At 37.7% G+C, this 18,154-nt stretch overlaps 1 protein-coding gene across 1 annotated transcript; it reads right to left on the bottom strand.

Moving 5' to 3' along the window:
- Window positions 1-16,124: 16,124 nt before the first annotated feature.
- kcna1b (potassium voltage-gated channel, shaker-related subfamily, member 1b) lies at window positions 16,125-17,606 on the bottom strand. The gene has a single exon (XM_067392417.1). It carries the CDS (start codon window positions 17,604-17,606, stop codon window positions 16,125-16,127), a length of 1,482 nt encoding a protein of 493 aa, XP_067248518.1.
- Window positions 17,607-18,154: the final 548 nt, after the last annotated feature.

Raw genomic sequence — 18,154 nt, 5'->3', positions numbered from 1 at the left:
TGTGAAAGAGACTCAAAATACTCCATCAATGTTGCACATACAATTAAGAGTCATACACCATTTTAATCTGTGGAATATCTTCTTTTATTTGTGTACACTCAGAGTAACAACAAAATGTTGTGCTTTTTGCAAAAAAAGAAAACTAACATGATGTGTGATCTCGTCTCCCTCTGAATTGAGTCCAATGTGATAGTTCTCGGAAAATGAACTGTAACTTAGTGAATACTAATAAAAAAAAAATTAGACTTATGTCTAAAGAAACGTTGAAATGTCAGGTTTTAAATCGTGGAAGTCAAATCGAAAACAGAAATGATGTGTTTATGTAATCTGTATGAAAAGTGACACAAGTCAGACGCCCGTGATTCAGCTCATTATCCGCTAATGCGGCCACGCCCACGGAGTCAGCGCGATTCAGAGGCAAATTCTGAGGCAATACATGTATACATCATCTCAATTGTGTATTTATTGTCTTGAAAAGTGTTTATCTGGATGTTAAAGCCATGGTTAGCGACCTCTGGAAGCCTTTGTTAGTTCCTGGAATGTCCTGTTCTTCTTTAGATTAATTTGTGGACTAAATGTGCACAGAGCGCCCTAAACACAGTATCCAGCGCTCATAGTGATGACAATAAATATTAAATAAAAATTACTCCTCTGTATAGAAAATTGACATAAACATATGAGAATCCATCAATATTTCTCCAAATGTGCATGCTTTTAAGCTAAAAGCCTATATGAAATGCCATAGTGGTAACATAATTGTTCAGACACTTTGCATGACAGAAATACATTATATTTCAAAGTATATAATAGAATACCATTATTTTAAATTGTAATAATATTTCACAGTATTGCTGTTTTTTCTGTATGTTTGATATGTTTGATATGAGCTTGAGACATGATCACAGAGGGTTTTTTCACAGCCTACCTGACTGAAAGAGCTCATTATTATGCAAGTCATTACAGCTCATTATGCGATTCTTTTGTCTTCCCAGGAGTAAATCACTCATTATTCATGATGATTCACGACTCCACACATACTGTGTTTCTTGACAAAAAGTGTCTTACAAAAACTAAATCCATATATTGTTTTATATGAACAAGTAGGCAGGATAATTTTTACATTATTTTGAAGCAAAAACTCTAGTCTACAACCTCCAATACCCAGAAGTCTTGTGAACACAGATTTCTTTTTTTTTTTCGGCTTTATTTCAGTGACTTAAGTTTTTTGTTTTTTCTTAATAACCACGCATAATCGTTATTCCTTTAAAAACACAAACATGTTCCTCACTTGTTATTGTATCCTAGTTTGTGCTGAATACAGTGTAATGGCACTTTTTCCATTAATATGTTTATGAACAACTGAAAAAAAGGTTAACCTAGAGGGTTAAGTGTGAATTGTTTGGAAAATGGTTTTAAAATGCTAAGTCCAAAAACTCACGGGTGTGGTTCTTCAAAAAGCTTACACTGTATGTTCTACGCATTCCCTATTCTACTTACGGAAAAAAAAAAGGAACTTGGGAAGGCTTAGGATATACAGCGTAAACTTTTTGAAGAATACGAAAGTGCGGTTTTGGCGGAACCACTTGGTCATTTGTGTTTATAAAGCATATATATTTAAATTTTTTTCGAAAATGACTGATCGTTTTGCTAGATAAGACCCTTACTCCTCGTCTGGTATCGTTTAAAGCTCTTTGAAGCTGCTCTGAAATTGTAATTTTGACCTTCAACAGAGGAGTCCACTGAAGTCCACTGTAAGGAGAATAATCCTGGAATGTTTCCATCAAAAACCTTAATTTCTTTTTAACTGAAGAAAGAAAGACATGGACATCTTAGATGACATGGGGATGAGTAAATAATCAGGAAAATTTTATTTGAAAGTGGACTAATCCTTTAATTAAACAAATAATGGAACTAGCTCACAACAGTGTACAATAAATAAAATACAACATCCGAATGGAGAAATGCTTGTTCAAATGCTTGAAATGTTCCTATGGTGTGTATATCTTATCTTCTCCCAAATACAATTTTCATGGACATTTGAGTGCTCGGAAGAGGTCAAAAGGCTTTGAGCCTTGTAGGACAGTTCAACTGCTCTTGAAAGAATATGAATATTTTATCATCTGATGAATCCAAGTGGAAACAGGACACCAGCTTCACACATCTTCACATGGCATAGCTAGCGAATGTAAAAGAAAAAGAAAAAAAAAACTCTTTCCCCCGGTTTTATAGACAAGGCTTAAACTAGTCCTGGACTTAAATGCATGTTTGAGCTGTTTTACCTGAAAGCAACTTGTACTGAAATATCTTAAAATATGTCAGTGCCATTGTTTTGTCTCAAGATGCACACCAGTAAAGTTTTTTCTAGGGTACGTTTATAAAAGTTACTTAAATGTCCTAATTGAACTGAAGCCTAATCCTGGCTTAATCTAAGCCCTGTCTGTGAAACCGGGTCTTTATATATTACACAAAGCTGTTTCCTTGTTTATTGTGTCCAATGTCCTTATTTAAAATTTGATAAAGTAAAATAACAAGCTTCCGGCGCGACAATCATACACATTCGACTTACGTCCAAAAAGTAGTGTTAATTTACTTACTTGCTGTCACATTAAGTCGAACTCACCTTTTTTCCTTGCTCATGTCTTTGATTGTAAATCTCCAATGACACAAAAGAGACTACAAACTATCACAGGAAACTGAAAATACAAGTTACAACATAAAAGTCCAAACAAACAGAGAACATGTAACAAAGTCACAGTGTGGGATATAAACGCACATTTACTAAAAATAAATTTGAGATTGTGAGATGCGAGATGTGAAATTGCAATTGTGAGGACTAAAGTCAGAATTGCAAGAAATAAAATTGCAGTTATGCACTGTAAAAAGTGCTACACCCACAAAGTAGGTTTTATATACTTTAAATAGTTGTAATCTAGTTTATTTTATTTGTTTTAAACTAAAAAGTATCAATATACTTCCTCATTACTTAAAATACCTCAGTTTTTATATAACAATATATTTTATATAAAACTATTGCAATTTATTTGAGTAGTTATTTGTATATGGTTGTTGTGTACAAGAAATGTTAAAAAAGTGAGTTGACATAACACAATTTATTAGAGCAGCTGTCGGTGTGGCAGGTGTGTTCATCAAACATAAATATTTTAAATTTTTTAAGTTGGCATTATCCGTTTTTCACTGGCGCGGGACTCCCAGGCAGATGCAGCATCTTTCTCGGCACTTCAACTGTTTGTTTGCTGCAGCGGATCTGAATTTCAGGGACTGATAACACGGTAAGTTGAGCAAATTTAGCCGAATTATTGTTGATGTTGATTGTTGATTACTCCACTAGGGAGCTGAGATTAGGTTTGCAAATTGTACTGTATAGCTGGCTATCCTGCACACGTACATGGCATGTTAAGATGGCTGCACAGTGCTAAACAGTGTGGTCTTGTAGGCAACGATCGGCAGACAACGGCAGTTGAGACTATGTTGTTAATATGAAATTAAATAAGTGCTGTAGTCATGCCTACTATGTGTTTTAAGTCTACTTTGGCTTTAATTTTACCAATAATGTATATTTTAATCGTTAGTTAGCTACTATAGTAGTACTAATATTAACGTGTTTTTTTTTTCCTAGTTTTTTTTCTACTTTTACCTTATCATTTGTCAAATATTAGTTTAAGTTAACGCTAACTAATGATTAAAAGATATATTATTTGTAAAATTAAAGCCAAAGTAGCCTTAAAACACATAGTAGAAATGACTACAGCACTTTTAACAACACAGTCTCTGGTGGGGGAATGCCGCTGTTGTGGGGTGATCGTGTTATAAGAAACAGATAGTCGTCTGATTTTAGATATTTTTTATGCTGCATAGTCAATTAATAACAATTAATTTCTAGCCTGTTTCTTAAATAAGTTACATTTACCTTAACCTTATTCTAACATGCATTTTCCTGGTCTTTAGATACCAAAGCACTTTTGTTACCTGAGGTCTTCAATCTTCACATCCAGGTAAGAAAAACTTCAGAATAAATACAATTACAGCTATAACTACTCCCAGGTAAGTAAAACATAGAAAAAAATGCAAACAATAGTTTTAGCTGAGCTCCATACAATTACATTTCTGAAGATGTTTTTATGTACCTACCACCAATAGAAGGCAGATATGATCATCTATGATCGTCTCCTTCTCCCCACAAAAAAAAAAAAAAAAAAAAACGGTAAAAATCACCAAATAGAGCAGTTTCTTATTACCAATCAGTCTTTCTCTGAGGCAGTTTGCTTGATAAACAATGCCAGACTGAATGTAAAAATAATATGTTGTTTTGTCATCTTTTTAAGGCAACATCATCAAAGTGTACTTTTTGACATGAACCATATGCCTCTGTGGAGAAAAGGAGAGAAGTGGTCCTGAGATGCCTGATTGAGTACATGGGGGAGAGACAGGAAGACCACATCAGTGTCCACCACGTATGTATTGGGCTTAAAGCTACTTGTCTATTTTTCTGTCTGTATGTATTAATATTGAGATGATATGGGGTTATTATGTTTGCTCTTGAAAGATATTTAAACTCTGTAGCTTAATAAACAGTTATGTGATGACCAATCGGGTACAGGCAAGGACAATTGCATTGTTTTATTGTAATGCATCCTTTGAACCAGAAAAAGACAACACTCATGCTACAGTAGATCATGATAGTTTAGTACCCACACTATGGCATTGTCATGGTAGACTTCACTCTGGTCACATGCTCTAGCCACAGTGTCCATCTAGTATCCACCACCTTTAGCAACAAAAGTACAATTTTGACTTTGTGTCTTATCTGTCTTCTACCTGTCTGATATGTTCATCTCATTACCTGTTTGTCTGACCAAACTCTTGATTCTTTTTTGTCTCCACCAATAGAGTCATGATGAAACAGAGGTGCACGCTGAGCTTGGCAGTTGCTCACTGAAAATTTACATGTGCCATCAGCCCAAAACGATTGGGATTATCATAGAAGGAAGGACAGCCCGTGGCCAGAGGTGCCAAATCTGTCGAAAGCATGCTGCCTCCTGTTTGGACATACCTATGCCCTCGACCTCATGTTTCCCTCAAAACTGGTAAACACTTTTGAGATACTGTATATCAGAGGCTCTTTGTGGGATTGGACCCCATCATCCAAGTATGCAAATGTCCTCACCAAGTTGTTTTAGATGATTTATTAATGGCATATGGCATTGTTTGCCATAATTTAAAAAATGCAATCACTTTGGTAGTTGAGCTTACCAAATATCAACTTTTACCAGTACTTTTGATTTTTGTTTGTTTTTGACCTTAAGACTCATAGTTGTTCAAAATATAGAAATACTGTAATCCTTTTTGACATTGCAGTTCCAGTGTGATACAATGTGATGTTATGGCTCACATTTACCTTCATCTAAACATTGTAGATTGGGCAGTTTGGATATTTCACTTTACTGTTCAGAACAGGTTGAAAATACACTTATACAGTGTTTGTTTTATATTATTGTGTACATGTACGGCCACATTTATTGGCTGTTTTGTAGTCACTGTAAAAAAAATCACTGGTTGACATTGAATAAATGTTATTGTCTTCAATCTATCTTCCCATCTTTTTCTTCTTCAGTTGAATTTGTAATTGTTATTGACAAAGTCTGTTTATGTAAATTTATTCACTGTAGTGCTTAGAATATAGACATTTAGATTTCTTTTCTGAGGTTATAGCCAGGACTCAATTAAAATGTTTTTCACATATGATTAGGTTAATTTCACTAAGAACATTAAGTTAATAAAACCTAATTAAAATGAGTACATGTAACTTGTAGCAACCCATAAATAAGTTACCTGTACCAATAAAAGTAGGTTTATCTAACTGAGTATTACTAGTACTATTAGTTAACTCAACTTAATTTTGTTGTGTTTGTATTAAGTAATGTTACAGTGTTTATTATACTTTAAAAAGGCTGCAAGTTGATTCAACTTAAAACATTCAATGCAGCCACTTGCCTCACTTTTTATAAGTTAGATCTAGGTATTACTTTTTCAAAGTCGCAATTGTGATATATAATTGTAATTACAAGAAACAGTTCTAACTACAAAACATAAAGTTGTGAAATAATATTGCAATTCCAAAAAATAAAACTGAAAATACCTCAGTTACTAGAAATAGTCACAAGTATGAGATATAAAGTCACATTTAGAAGAAAAATAAATAGTCATAACTAAAAACATAAATTAGTGTTTATGATAAATTAAGCATCATTTACTGCAATTCCCTGAAATGAGTTCACAATAAGATACGATTCTGATTATGAAAAGCAGCAATTACAAGAAAGTTAACTACAATTGTGAGATATAAAATCGCAATTATAAAACACTTTTTACTCTGTGGTGGAAAGAAATTGGATGGAATAAATGTGCATGAGAAGTCATTCCGAGCCCATCTAACTGGTCTATGTACAGCAGGGGTATCAGTCCTGTTCCTGGAGATCTACCTTTCTGCAAATTTCAGCTCCAAACCTGTTTAAAAACAATTGAACCAGTTAATTAAGATCTTCAGGAGCACTTGATAATTACATACTGGTGAGTTGGATCAGGGTTGGATCTGAACTCTGCAGGAAGGTAGATCTCCCGGAACAGGAATGGGCACTCCTGATGTACAGCAATCATTCTCAAAAACCATTGTTGATGTCAGAAATGGCAGACCTACTAACATTGTGGAACTTTCCAGATCTCCACTCTTCTTATGGTGACATCAGAATAAGTGTGCTAGAATTCACAGCTTGTCCCTAAGCAGATCCAGTGTGATAACCTAAGCATGGACCATGGAAAATGAAACTTGAGGAGTTATTGAAGACTACTCTGCAGAAAAATCCAGCATTGCTGGTCACCAGGTATGTTTTGCATGCTGGGATCAACATGGGATGCTGGTTTGCAGGTGGGAGTGCTGATGGACAGCTACACCAGCTCAATTTTGCTTGAGAACAGCATGACGCTGGTCCACCAGCTAGATTATACCAACGCTATCAGCAGTTTCCCTCTGTGTAGAGGTCTTTTTGGTGGACTTTATAATTGTCCGTGGATTTTATCTGCACTTAAAAGTTGTGATTGGAACCATGTGTAAAAACACAAGTTTCAATGTTTAATGTAATGTTTTATCTTACAGGGTTGTGAATTAACATGTTCACTATCTAGCCCAGATGAACACCGATAACAGTATTTGGATACTGCAGTTTGAGATGAGTAGAGTTTCGCTACTTGAATCAAAGCCAGCCCATTGGATCGATCAATCAATCAATCCAGCAGTTGTTGGCAGGTTGGATTAGGCGAGGGGGAAGCATGGGGACAAAGCCCATTCACCAGGGTTTGGTTTCACAAAGATCAGCTCACTGATTTCCACCCGAACAATGGAGAAATGGAAGAGCTCTCAATAATTGAACAGGCTGGTGGTGTTACGCAACAGGCCTTACGAGTGGGCTGCCAGAGGGAAGGGCAGCGAAGCGAAAGAGAGGCTGATCCAGGGGACGGGTGCCTGGGAATGTGTGGGAAGAAGGTCTGTGGAAAGATTTTAAATAAAAGTGTAAAATGCTGTATGGCTATACGGACACATCATGTCACCAAGGTCATTGCAGCGCTTTCTGTAACCCTGTGATTTCACAAGTAAAGACATCCGTGAATGTGCTCTCCTCCTGCTGTGCTTCCCCATGTGCAAACATATGTCGGCATAAAAGATGCTGTATTTTTAGTCCACTCTACAATAACTCCCAGAATGCCTGTGGTAACGAGCATGGCAGCTTTTAGTCACTGCATTCACGTTAGGTTGTGCATCTCCGGTCGCTCGTTCTCCCCTGTAGGCGTACAGGCCCCAGTTTCATCGTTCTGTAGCTGAATCACTAGCTCTTCACTCCCTCTCCTCTTTTCTGCCTACCTCTCCTTCTTTTTTTTCGCTCTCATTTTTATTCTCTCTCTCTCACCCCCTCTCTTCAGGTCTGTATATTTTCCCTGCTTCTCTCCTCCCACGCCAACCTCACATACACTGAGCTTAAAACTCTGCCAAACTGTCCTGCTTCTTAAGCCATGTACATGTATACACACCTCAATGGAAAATACACACCAGATCGCTTTTGAATACACTAGCTATTAAAGGTAGTAAAAATAATAATAACATTCGCCCTTTTCATTTGAGCTCTGATGTAATGAATAACTATATTATGGCATGGTAATGCCAGTAAAGTGAAGACAGGGCTTACAGTATTTTTGTGGACAATCAATCAATCAATCAATCAATCAATCAATCAATCAATCAATCAATCAATCAATCAGTCAATCAGTCAGTCAATCAATCAATCAATCAATCAATCAATCGATCAATATTCATTGAAAAATGTAGGGTGCAATACCTGTATTGTGATGTAGAAACATGAAAAGATGAGTTCATCCAATATCTACTTCAAAATTAGGGCATTTTTCACATTTTTGTTCCAAACCTCACTTAAAGGGATAGTTCACCCAAAAATGAAAATCTGATGTTTATCTGCTTACCCCCAGGGCATCCAAGATGTAGATGACTTTTTTTCTTCAGTCGAACGCAAATAATGATTTTCAACTGCAACCGCTGCCGTCTGTCAGTCAAATAATAGCAGTGATTGGGAACTTGAACAATAAGAGTCGAAAAAACTTCCATAGACAAATCCAAATGAAACCCTGCGGCTCGTGACGGCACATTGATGTCCTAAGACACGAAACGATCGGTTTGTGTGAGAAACCGAACAGTATTTATATAATTTTTTACCTCTAATATGCCACTATGTCCAACTCCGTTCAGCTTCCTGCTAGTGAGTTCTGATCGCGCTCTGACAACGGAAGTGATGTCTCGCGCTCATTGAAGTATATGGGCGAGACATCACTTCCGTCACCAGAACGCGTTTTTTGACCTCACTAACAGGAAGCTGAACGAAGTAGGACATAGTGGTGTATTAGAGGTAAAAATTATATAAATAATGTTCGGTTTCTTGCACAAACCAATTGTTTCGTGTCTTAGGACATTAATGTATCGTCACGAGCCGCAGGTTTTAATTTTGATTTGTCTAAGCAAGTTTTATTTACTGTTATAGTTGAAGTTCCCATCCACTGCTATGATTTAAATGACAGAGGGCAGCGGTTGCAGTTAAAAATCATAATTTGCGTTCGACTGAAGAAAAAAAGTCACCTACATCTTGGATGCACTGGGGGTAAGCAGATAAACATCACATTTTCATTTTTGGGTGAACTATCCCTTTTATATTTCACCATTGACACATTTCTTCAAAGCACTTTAGCACAGCATTTTCAAAAAGAAATGCTTACCTATGGGCAATTACGCATAAATTAGATTAAATGTTTTTATGCCATTGTTGGTAAAGTTTAAGAGCTATCTGCTATGTCAGAATTGACCCTTCGCCAGGAGTTTGATTGACAAGCGATCTAACCAATCAGAACACCAAATCCGCCATTTTGTCCGACAAAGCAGTCAGGAGTTAGAAGATTAACCTCGGTGGACTTAAACTTGAAAAACATTCCTTCTCATGTTCATTCATGTTTATTTAATTCTATAAATGAACTAGTAGGAAGAGATGATCGGTTTACGAGCCGTTTGAGCTGATGCGCAACAGCAATCTGTCACAACATATTAAAGAGCGACAAAACGGTTTTTATTGTTTGAATTTCTTTAAAAAACTACAAAATTTGGAAGCTGGGACTTTGTTTAATATCATAAGTAACCTGTTCTGTCTTGACAGTCGACGTGTTGTCAGTGTCCTCTTTCCTCCGCAATGTATTTTTCACTCTGTGTGGCGTGATAGCACCACGGCTTGTCGGACAAAGAAACAGTAACTAAGGGGGGGCGGGTCTTGCAAAGGGTCAATTGTGAAGATCTAGATCAAACAATCAAGATAGAAAATCACATGAACCAAATTTTTGAAAATACAGCATAATCCATTCTTATGTAATCTGTGTAACTGTGCTTGACAATAAGACATTAAAGAACATATCATCAAATAATCTAAGCGGGCAGAAGACTTCAAGATGCCTTTCTGGATGGAAATCCAAAAATCCCTGAGACAGCATGGGAATTTCCTTTTCTGAACTTGTTCTTCTTTGGGTTGTGGCATTCCTGTATAAATGATTTTGGAAACAACAGATATAAAACTCATTCCCTCTTGATTAATATTTGAATTCCATTATACAAACCAATAACATGTATGTCTGTCTAATTACTAACATTATCTTTGGCTATCGTCGATACAAGAGATCATTGTCTATCGGCGCATTATCTATTGCGGCCCTAAATCCTGCCCTACATTTTTCTCATTCTAGAATCCATTTCACTCAGGCCTCGTTTACACCGGGTGTGCCTCATACGTCCTGAAAAGTGAAGCTGCAGGCTCTTTGATCGCCCCCTGGAGGCTGGATGCAGTACAGGTCATAAACCTCACCCTCTCAATACAGACGAATGAGGGTGTTTTCACACCTATGGATCGCTTGTTTTGTTCCGAAACAGGGACTAAATTTGTTACAATGTTGCTTTTTTTTCTTGGTTCGGTTCGCTTACACATGGCAAAATTTCAAAGCGTACCAAAATGCGTTAAGGTAAGTCACATGGGAGTAAAACTGTCCTCTTATTGGTCAGAATTTTCTCTGCGTCATCCATCAAAATAATGATTGACAAGTTCGCTCCATGAGTTTATTGTGGCTTTATTTGTAACTGTCGAGACACACACAAACACTTTATAAATGTAGCCGTCTCTCCTGCAGTTAATTCATATTTGCTGCGGCAAATTCAAACCCGCGCTCTAATGTGCTCACTCACAGAATCAGACATTACTGATTTTTATATCATATTTTCCGTTATGAAAATTATATAATTTGGTTCGTTGGTCCGTTAACTGGGTCGATTGCTTTCACATCTCAAGCGAACCGCTCCAGAGTTCGTTTGAAAGCGTACCGAGACCACCTCTTCATGCAGGTCTCGGTACGCTTGTTTGGTCCGCTTTTGGTGCGCACCCGAGTGCGATTGCTGCTTTCCCACCTGCCCAAACGAACCGCACCAAAAGGGCAAACGAACTCTGGTACGATTCAACCGAACTAAATGAGGCAGGTGTGAAAGCACCCTGTAGTTCGGTTCGTTTGGTCCATTTGGTCCGGACCAAAGAAAAAAAAAAAACATTTAGTCCTGGTCCGGTTAGCGTTCACATTGGCAATTTTATCACCGAACCAAAAGATACCGAACCTTCAGGCATAGGGATACATTCACAACGTGATTGGTCGGATTTTATGACGTATCGCCTATTTTCAGACGGAACTTACCGAACATCCAAAACAATGCTGTTTTCTGAGGTAAATGCGCTCGTTGTGTGTGCGTAGCCTGCATGTGATGGTATTTTGGCCAGCTGGGAACTCGTGAAGAGCTTATAAAATGTGTAAAGTAGTCAAAACACCGGCGGGAATCCCTCCGTCACACACACAAATGATCTGCTGCGTGGAGACGTGCATCTGATGCCTGTGATGGGCAAACTCGCGACTATGACAAGAAAAACCGACATGCGTGAGGATTCTGTCCTTTTTAGGGTCTCGTCTTCCTGTTTTTGGTTCGGTTGCATGTCTTTGGTCCGGGTTGCGTTCATATATCATTCGAACCGCACCAGAGTTCGTTTGGAAGCGGACCGAGACCCATCTTTTCAGCGGTCTCGGTCCGCTTGTTTGGTGCGCACCAGGGTTCGGATGGCAGCGTTCACATATGTTCAAATGAACCGCACTATCCGAGCAATCGCACCAGGGTTCGTTTTAATCGAACCAAACATGACAAGTGTGAACGCACCCTTAAAACATAAAAATAAATTATGCTTCAAATAAAATTTTCCGAAAGATGGTTTTGGTCATTTAAGTTAGTTGTTATCAACCTGATTTATATTAAATTGTTCTTTTTTGTGATAAGTTTGTTTTTAGCTAGCAATTTGGTGCTATAGAAATGGGGCTTGTCGTCGTGATTCAGTTGATTGACAGCTTCTGTCAGGGACTGTCAGGGCTTCGATGGGAGATTGAAGATATATAATGAGCTGACAAAATGAGCTGTTCAGCAGTAAACTGTACTAACTGACCTACAGGATCTGACAGGTATCTGAGCTTTTCTCGGTAACGTTAAATGTGGGCTTCATAAGCTAATAAATAAACATTATAAGTTAAGATAGCACGCCTAACGTTAGCCATGATGGGAAAAAAAGCAGGTGATCGTTATCTGGCAGTTACTAATTATTTTTATGGGTATAAAATAATAATTAGCAGGATAAAACTAATGATAGCCTACTCTAAAGAATTATAAAGCACTGTCTACAGCAATCGATCTCCTGTAACGTTAGTTTAACCCTTTATTTAAAATGGCAGGACCGGTTTTTTTACATTTTAGAGTTGTTTCTAGTGGCATATTATATTGAGTTTATCTACTGAATTTGCTGTTTCAAAAATATTATTGCTCTAGAAACAGAATAGCCTATTATTTTATAGGTAGAATTTTAAATTGTGTATAATTTATATAGCCTATTTAAAATGCATCAATGATGACGCAGTCGTCTGGGCGGAAGTTTGATATCGCAAATCCGCCTCCGGGCTCCACTGACGATTATTTTATTTTTTTTGACGTTTTTGCATTGCGTTTTGGCTTTAGTTTAATAAAATCGAAGGAAGCAGCGTCGCGTTGTCCATCTTTTTTTACAGTCTATTTTAGAATGGCGTTTTAAAATGATAATGATACTTGTTTACACTACCGCTTCCACAGCATTTCAGAAATTATCTCTGTCTACACTACATGTAACATGCTAACGTGGGCAGCCACGCCATCATTTTCAAAAGTTTCCGTTTAGGTCTGTTTATACTGAAATGCATCCCTGGTGTTTTCAAAAGTCTCCATTTTCAAGATTCGAAAAAAACGCCTGCATAAAACTTAAGCAAAACTTAAGTGCTTTAAAACACAAACGCACTAGTGTAAACGGGGCCTCAGATATACATCACAATAGACTACCGCAACATCCATTTCACATCGACTTTCAAACTTTTGTAATGCAACAGAAATAACAAGTCCTTGTTGAGGCATGATGAGGATTTGAATTATTTTTATTTATCAAAGTGAATCATTGAAGCTTCTAATTTATCCTAAAATTTGAGTTGAAATGAATTTAGAAAAACATTCTTTAAAAACTGTAAAAAAAAAAAAAAAAAAAAGTGACTTAAAATGGTCATAGTGTCATGTTATATAATACACCTTATCAGCACATAAATAGTCAAAGTATGCCAACCACAAAATAACAATGAAATGATTTGATTATTTTATAACAATAAAAAATACAGAAAGAAAAAGCTTTTCCCAGCATTTGCATGATTCATGTCAGAGCAACGTAAGCCCAGAGCTGCCTGCATGCATAATATCAAAGTGCTTTAGTTTCATTTATGGCATAACACTCATAGGACAAGCCCAACCAGGCCCTTTTTTTAAAAGAAGCCATTTAATGCAGAAATGCTTTTGAATTCACTCATTTATCTCTACTGAAAAATTGAAAGTCCCATTGGTCACCAGCATAATAAAATGTTTTGCAATAATAACCAGCTGCATCACCGTCACAGCAGTCTGAGGACAGCAGCGCCAGGCCAAAGGTAGGTTTAGCGGTTGGGTGGGGTTTGCATTCATTAAGGTAGAGCTTATAGTTATACTGAAGGGTAGGGTTCGTGGTTGGGGCGGGATATGTGATCGTCGGGCACCACCCTAATTTCTGGTCTGACGCTTATGTCCTCAGACTGTTGTTTCGTGTGGTTCTGTGTTTCTACAGTTGATAGCAACATAGTGTCTGCCCAGATCCGGCCCACATCCGGTCCGCGTGTGATCTACATGTACCAGATGTGGGCCGGATCTGGGCCACACTATTGGGTTGCACTAGCTAGACCAGCACTATACCAACTCTAAACAGCCTGGATCAGCATGGAAATCATGCTGCTCTATTTTTCAACAGGGATATCAAACCCTTCCAACTTCAAAAGAAATCAAAATGATGCTAACAAAGTCAAAAGCCTGGATGATTATGTAAATACACATGATAAAGATTGAGAACCCTGGTAATCTTGTTCCTATTGTTTGTCCATTCTGTATCGCATATGGTAAATTAAAATTTGATTTACTGTAACAGAATATATTGACAACTTTCAATCATTGCCATTTTTGTTTCCATATTCATAATCTACATAAATTACATGAAAAACTCTTTTTGGTCCACTGTTTTGTATTATATTTTATTCTTTAACGTTTCATATAAAAGTGAGTGTTTTTCAAACTGCAGACATATATATTCACATTAAATAAACCCCACTCTGGCATGTATTTCTTTTATACAGACTTCTTTGTAAAAATATAGCTTTCATCTCAGCTATTTAACTTGCTGGCAAAGCATCACAGTTGTGATGTTTAGTATTTAAGTGAATATAATAAATGCCCCAAAGAACGAATTAAAGGGTTGTAAAACACATATGCTGGTTAAGATGCCTAACACATATCCTTAACGTGGACAAATCAACACATCGTCTTTAGATTCTTTATTTTACCTTTCAGACTTTTATGTCATTCTCGTTACGAAACCATATAAATACATAAATTCTCATTAAAGTGCATTAGATTTTAAAAGACAACATGTACACTCAAATTAAAGGTATTCTTTTTAGACTGCAACTCACATTGATACAGATATTGGCAGTTTCTACCAATTACAGTCCCTGATGCAGACCTGTGCGTATTATACAGCACTATTAGCGCTTGTGCTTAGCATCACTCGGAATCGTCTAATTTCTATTAACAACAACTGTGAACTATTTCTAAACTTTGTTTGTAGTTATAGTTTTACGGAGTCTTATTTTAAATTGAAGTGTTTCACTTCTATTGCATACTCAACTCTCTAAACCCACAGGACAGGATCGTTTGACTGGATATGAAGTTGTGCATCCACAAGCTTACTATGCATGGCCACACTGAGGTAGATCCAAAGAAACCAATGAGCAAAACACAGACATTACAAAAGAAAACATGAAGATGAAAAACACAACGTTTCACACTTCTTTGAAAAGCAATGCCTGATCCAGCGAGATGTAGCTAATTCTATTTTATGTACAAGGATGTTGAGGGACCATGTCCTGAAATTCAATCCCAGCAGCTCTGGAATATCCCTCGACATATCATGTATGATTAAGATTTGCAAATGTTTTACAGTAACTATTGCATGTAGAGACACTCTATATGACTGAAGGCACTATTAAATTATTTATTTAAATAATAATTATTAAATATGCAATCATAATGTATTAAATATTATATTCATTATAATAACTACAATTATTTAATATAGATAAATATATTGAATGATTAAGTATAGTATTGAATATGTACATTTAAAAAGCTTTAACAAATGAAGTTATACTTTTAAAAATGTAATACCGCCTGGAACAGATTTGAAATAGTTTCTTTTTAAAGATATTTAAGGAAGTTGTGCTTTTAATGGGCAGTGGTTGTCATTTAAGAGAGTCGTACTGTCGACTTGGCTATATGTGATGAAGTTCATGTATTAATTAAAACAAGATACATAGTACCATATCAAACAGACCTCAACGTTTCAAAAAACATGCCATGATCTGCATAATTAATCAACATTCAGTTTGTAAATGGATTTAAGTAGCCTTAATGAGCAAATAATCAAGTAAAATAAATACACGATGAACATATGGTACAAAAACGTAATTGTTCTACAAGCAAATCTAGTTTTTGTCACTGTATAACTAATAATATTTTGGGTTAAGGTGCATCGTAAAATGTAAAGTCATTTATATATCCAAGTACTCTAACCATCCGATGAATAGTTATTCTGTCTTTTACTTGTTTAAAATTTGGTGTCCATAGGCATATTTTAGACTACCAATCTTCAAACAGAATCAAAGCAACTCTAAGATCGAACATATGCAATGAAATAATACATTATCAGAGGTCCAGTTTAAGCATTCTGATATATGACTACACTATGTACAGTCTTGTAATGGCCTAGAATGATACTGGAAATCTATACATCTGTGAGACGCTTCCCTTTATTTACACAGTTCTGATTCGCAACTGTGCAGTTTCCAGTTCGCAGGTTCGCCTCTCGAAAGTTATCAATGCTGTTATTGAGGTCATCGTCAATCTCCATGTATTCGGACTTGCTGACGACCGACGAGCTGCGACGACTGGAGTTGGAGTCGGACGCGATGTTCGGGTTGCTCACTGTGAGGAGCTGTGCCTGTTCATCACCTTCGGTTTCTCTGTGATAGAAATAGTTAAAGTTGGACACAATCACAGGCACTGGAAGCGCGATCGTTAGCACTCCAGCAATGGCACATAGAGAGCCTACTATCTTGCCCCCGATCGTAACAGGGTACATGTCTCCATACCCTACGGTTGTCATCGAAACCACCGCCCACCAGAAGGCGTCTGGGATACTTGTGAAGAAGGAATCCTTCTCTTCGGCCTCGGCAAAATACACCGCGCTGGAAAACAAGATGACGCCGATAAAAAGAAAAAAGATGAGAAGTCCTAGCTCACGCATGCTGGCTTTCAAAGTCTGGCCCAAGATCTGAAGCCCCTTGGAGTGTCTGGACAGCTTAAATATCCGAAACACCCGAACCAAGCGGATAACCCTGAGAATGGCAAGAGACGTGGCCTGCTCTCCTCCACCCTTCAGCTCCTTTCCATCCTCGGGGTCCTCTGCCAACTCCGTTCCGAGCGTTATGAAATATGGAATGATGGACACTATGTCGATCGTGTTCATCATGTTTTTGAAGAAGGCAGGTTTGCTCGGGCAAGCGAAAAAACGGACTATCAACTCAAAAGAAAACCAGATGATGCAGAGTGTCTCCACAACAAAGAAGGGGTCGGTGAAAATATTTGGTTTGTAGTAGAACGTGCTGTTGCCTATTACCTGGAGCCGTCCATGTGGATCCTCTTTCAACTCTGGTAAAGTCTCCAAACAAAATATGACGATAGAAATGAGAATAACCATGACGGAGACAATCGCGATCCCTCTGGCAGGGCCTGAGCTCTCGGGATGCTCAAAAAGCAGCCAAATCTGTCTCTGAAACTCATTCTCCGGCAGGGGGCGCTCTTCCTCACGAATAAAGCCCTCATCCTCTCGAAATTTTTCCATGGCTTCTTCTCCAAGCTCATAAAACTTAATTTCCTCCGAGAACATATCCAAGGGTACATTGACGGGTCTTCTTAACCTTCCCCCTGACTGATAGTAGTAGAGGATTGCATCAAAGCTGGGACGGTTTCTGTCAAAGAAGTACTCGTTCCTTAAAGGGTCAAAGTAGCGCATCCTTTTTTTGGGGTTGCCTAGTAGGGTGTCGGGGAACTGGGCAAGCGTCTTGAGTTGTGTCTCAAAGCGCAGCCCTGAGATGTTGATGACCACCCGCTCGCAGCACTCGGGGGAATACTGCGAGTCCTGCGGTTGCCCCTGCAGAGTGGAGGACGTCTCGTCTATGTTATCTCCAGCAACCACCACAGTCATCCTGGAGATCAAACTCGCAGTACTGGATGGCAGTGGATGTTCAGGTGGGTTGAGTGCGCATCCAACGCCCTGCAGTTTGAATAGTCAGTGACCCAACAGGACATCCAGCATCATGTTCCACCAAATGTCGACCATCTCCATGTCCCATGGACCACTGCGCCTACTTCATGTCTTCACCTAGTCAGCCAGAAAATTAAGGGGAGTAATGAGATACCTCAGATACCATGACAGAATAGAAATATGTCCTATACCTAGATAGAAAATCCACAGGGATGCGATAAGAAATTTCTACTGGAACCAATCCTGAAGGATCCTAATGTATATTTTGAATCATATTCAAAAATAAAACCAAGGTTCTTTCAGAACACAAAGTTCCCAACAGGACCATCAGGATTTGCCAGTATAAGATAAAAAAATATGTCAGTGAATTTCTTCAGTCCGCTAGCAAGATATTCCAGTACAATGCACGTACCGTTCTGGTTAAGACTGCAAAATGATATCTAATACAATTCTAAGGATCAATAAGATCTGATTGGGTGAAATGAATT

Source organism: Chanodichthys erythropterus, chromosome 8 (genome assembly GCF_024489055.1).
Source record: "Chanodichthys erythropterus isolate Z2021 chromosome 8, ASM2448905v1, whole genome shotgun sequence".
Lineage (NCBI taxonomy): Eukaryota > Metazoa > Chordata > Actinopteri > Cypriniformes > Xenocyprididae > Chanodichthys > Chanodichthys erythropterus.
The sequence above is the reverse complement of the archived record's forward strand: the minus strand, read 5'-3'. Positions and strand labels throughout refer to the sequence as shown.

What these genes read in the sequence shown, in the direction of transcription:
- kcna1b (XM_067392417.1), bottom strand. Translation starts at nt 17,606, where the DNA reads ATGACTGTGGTGGTTGCTGGAGATAACATAGACGAGACGTCCTCCACT.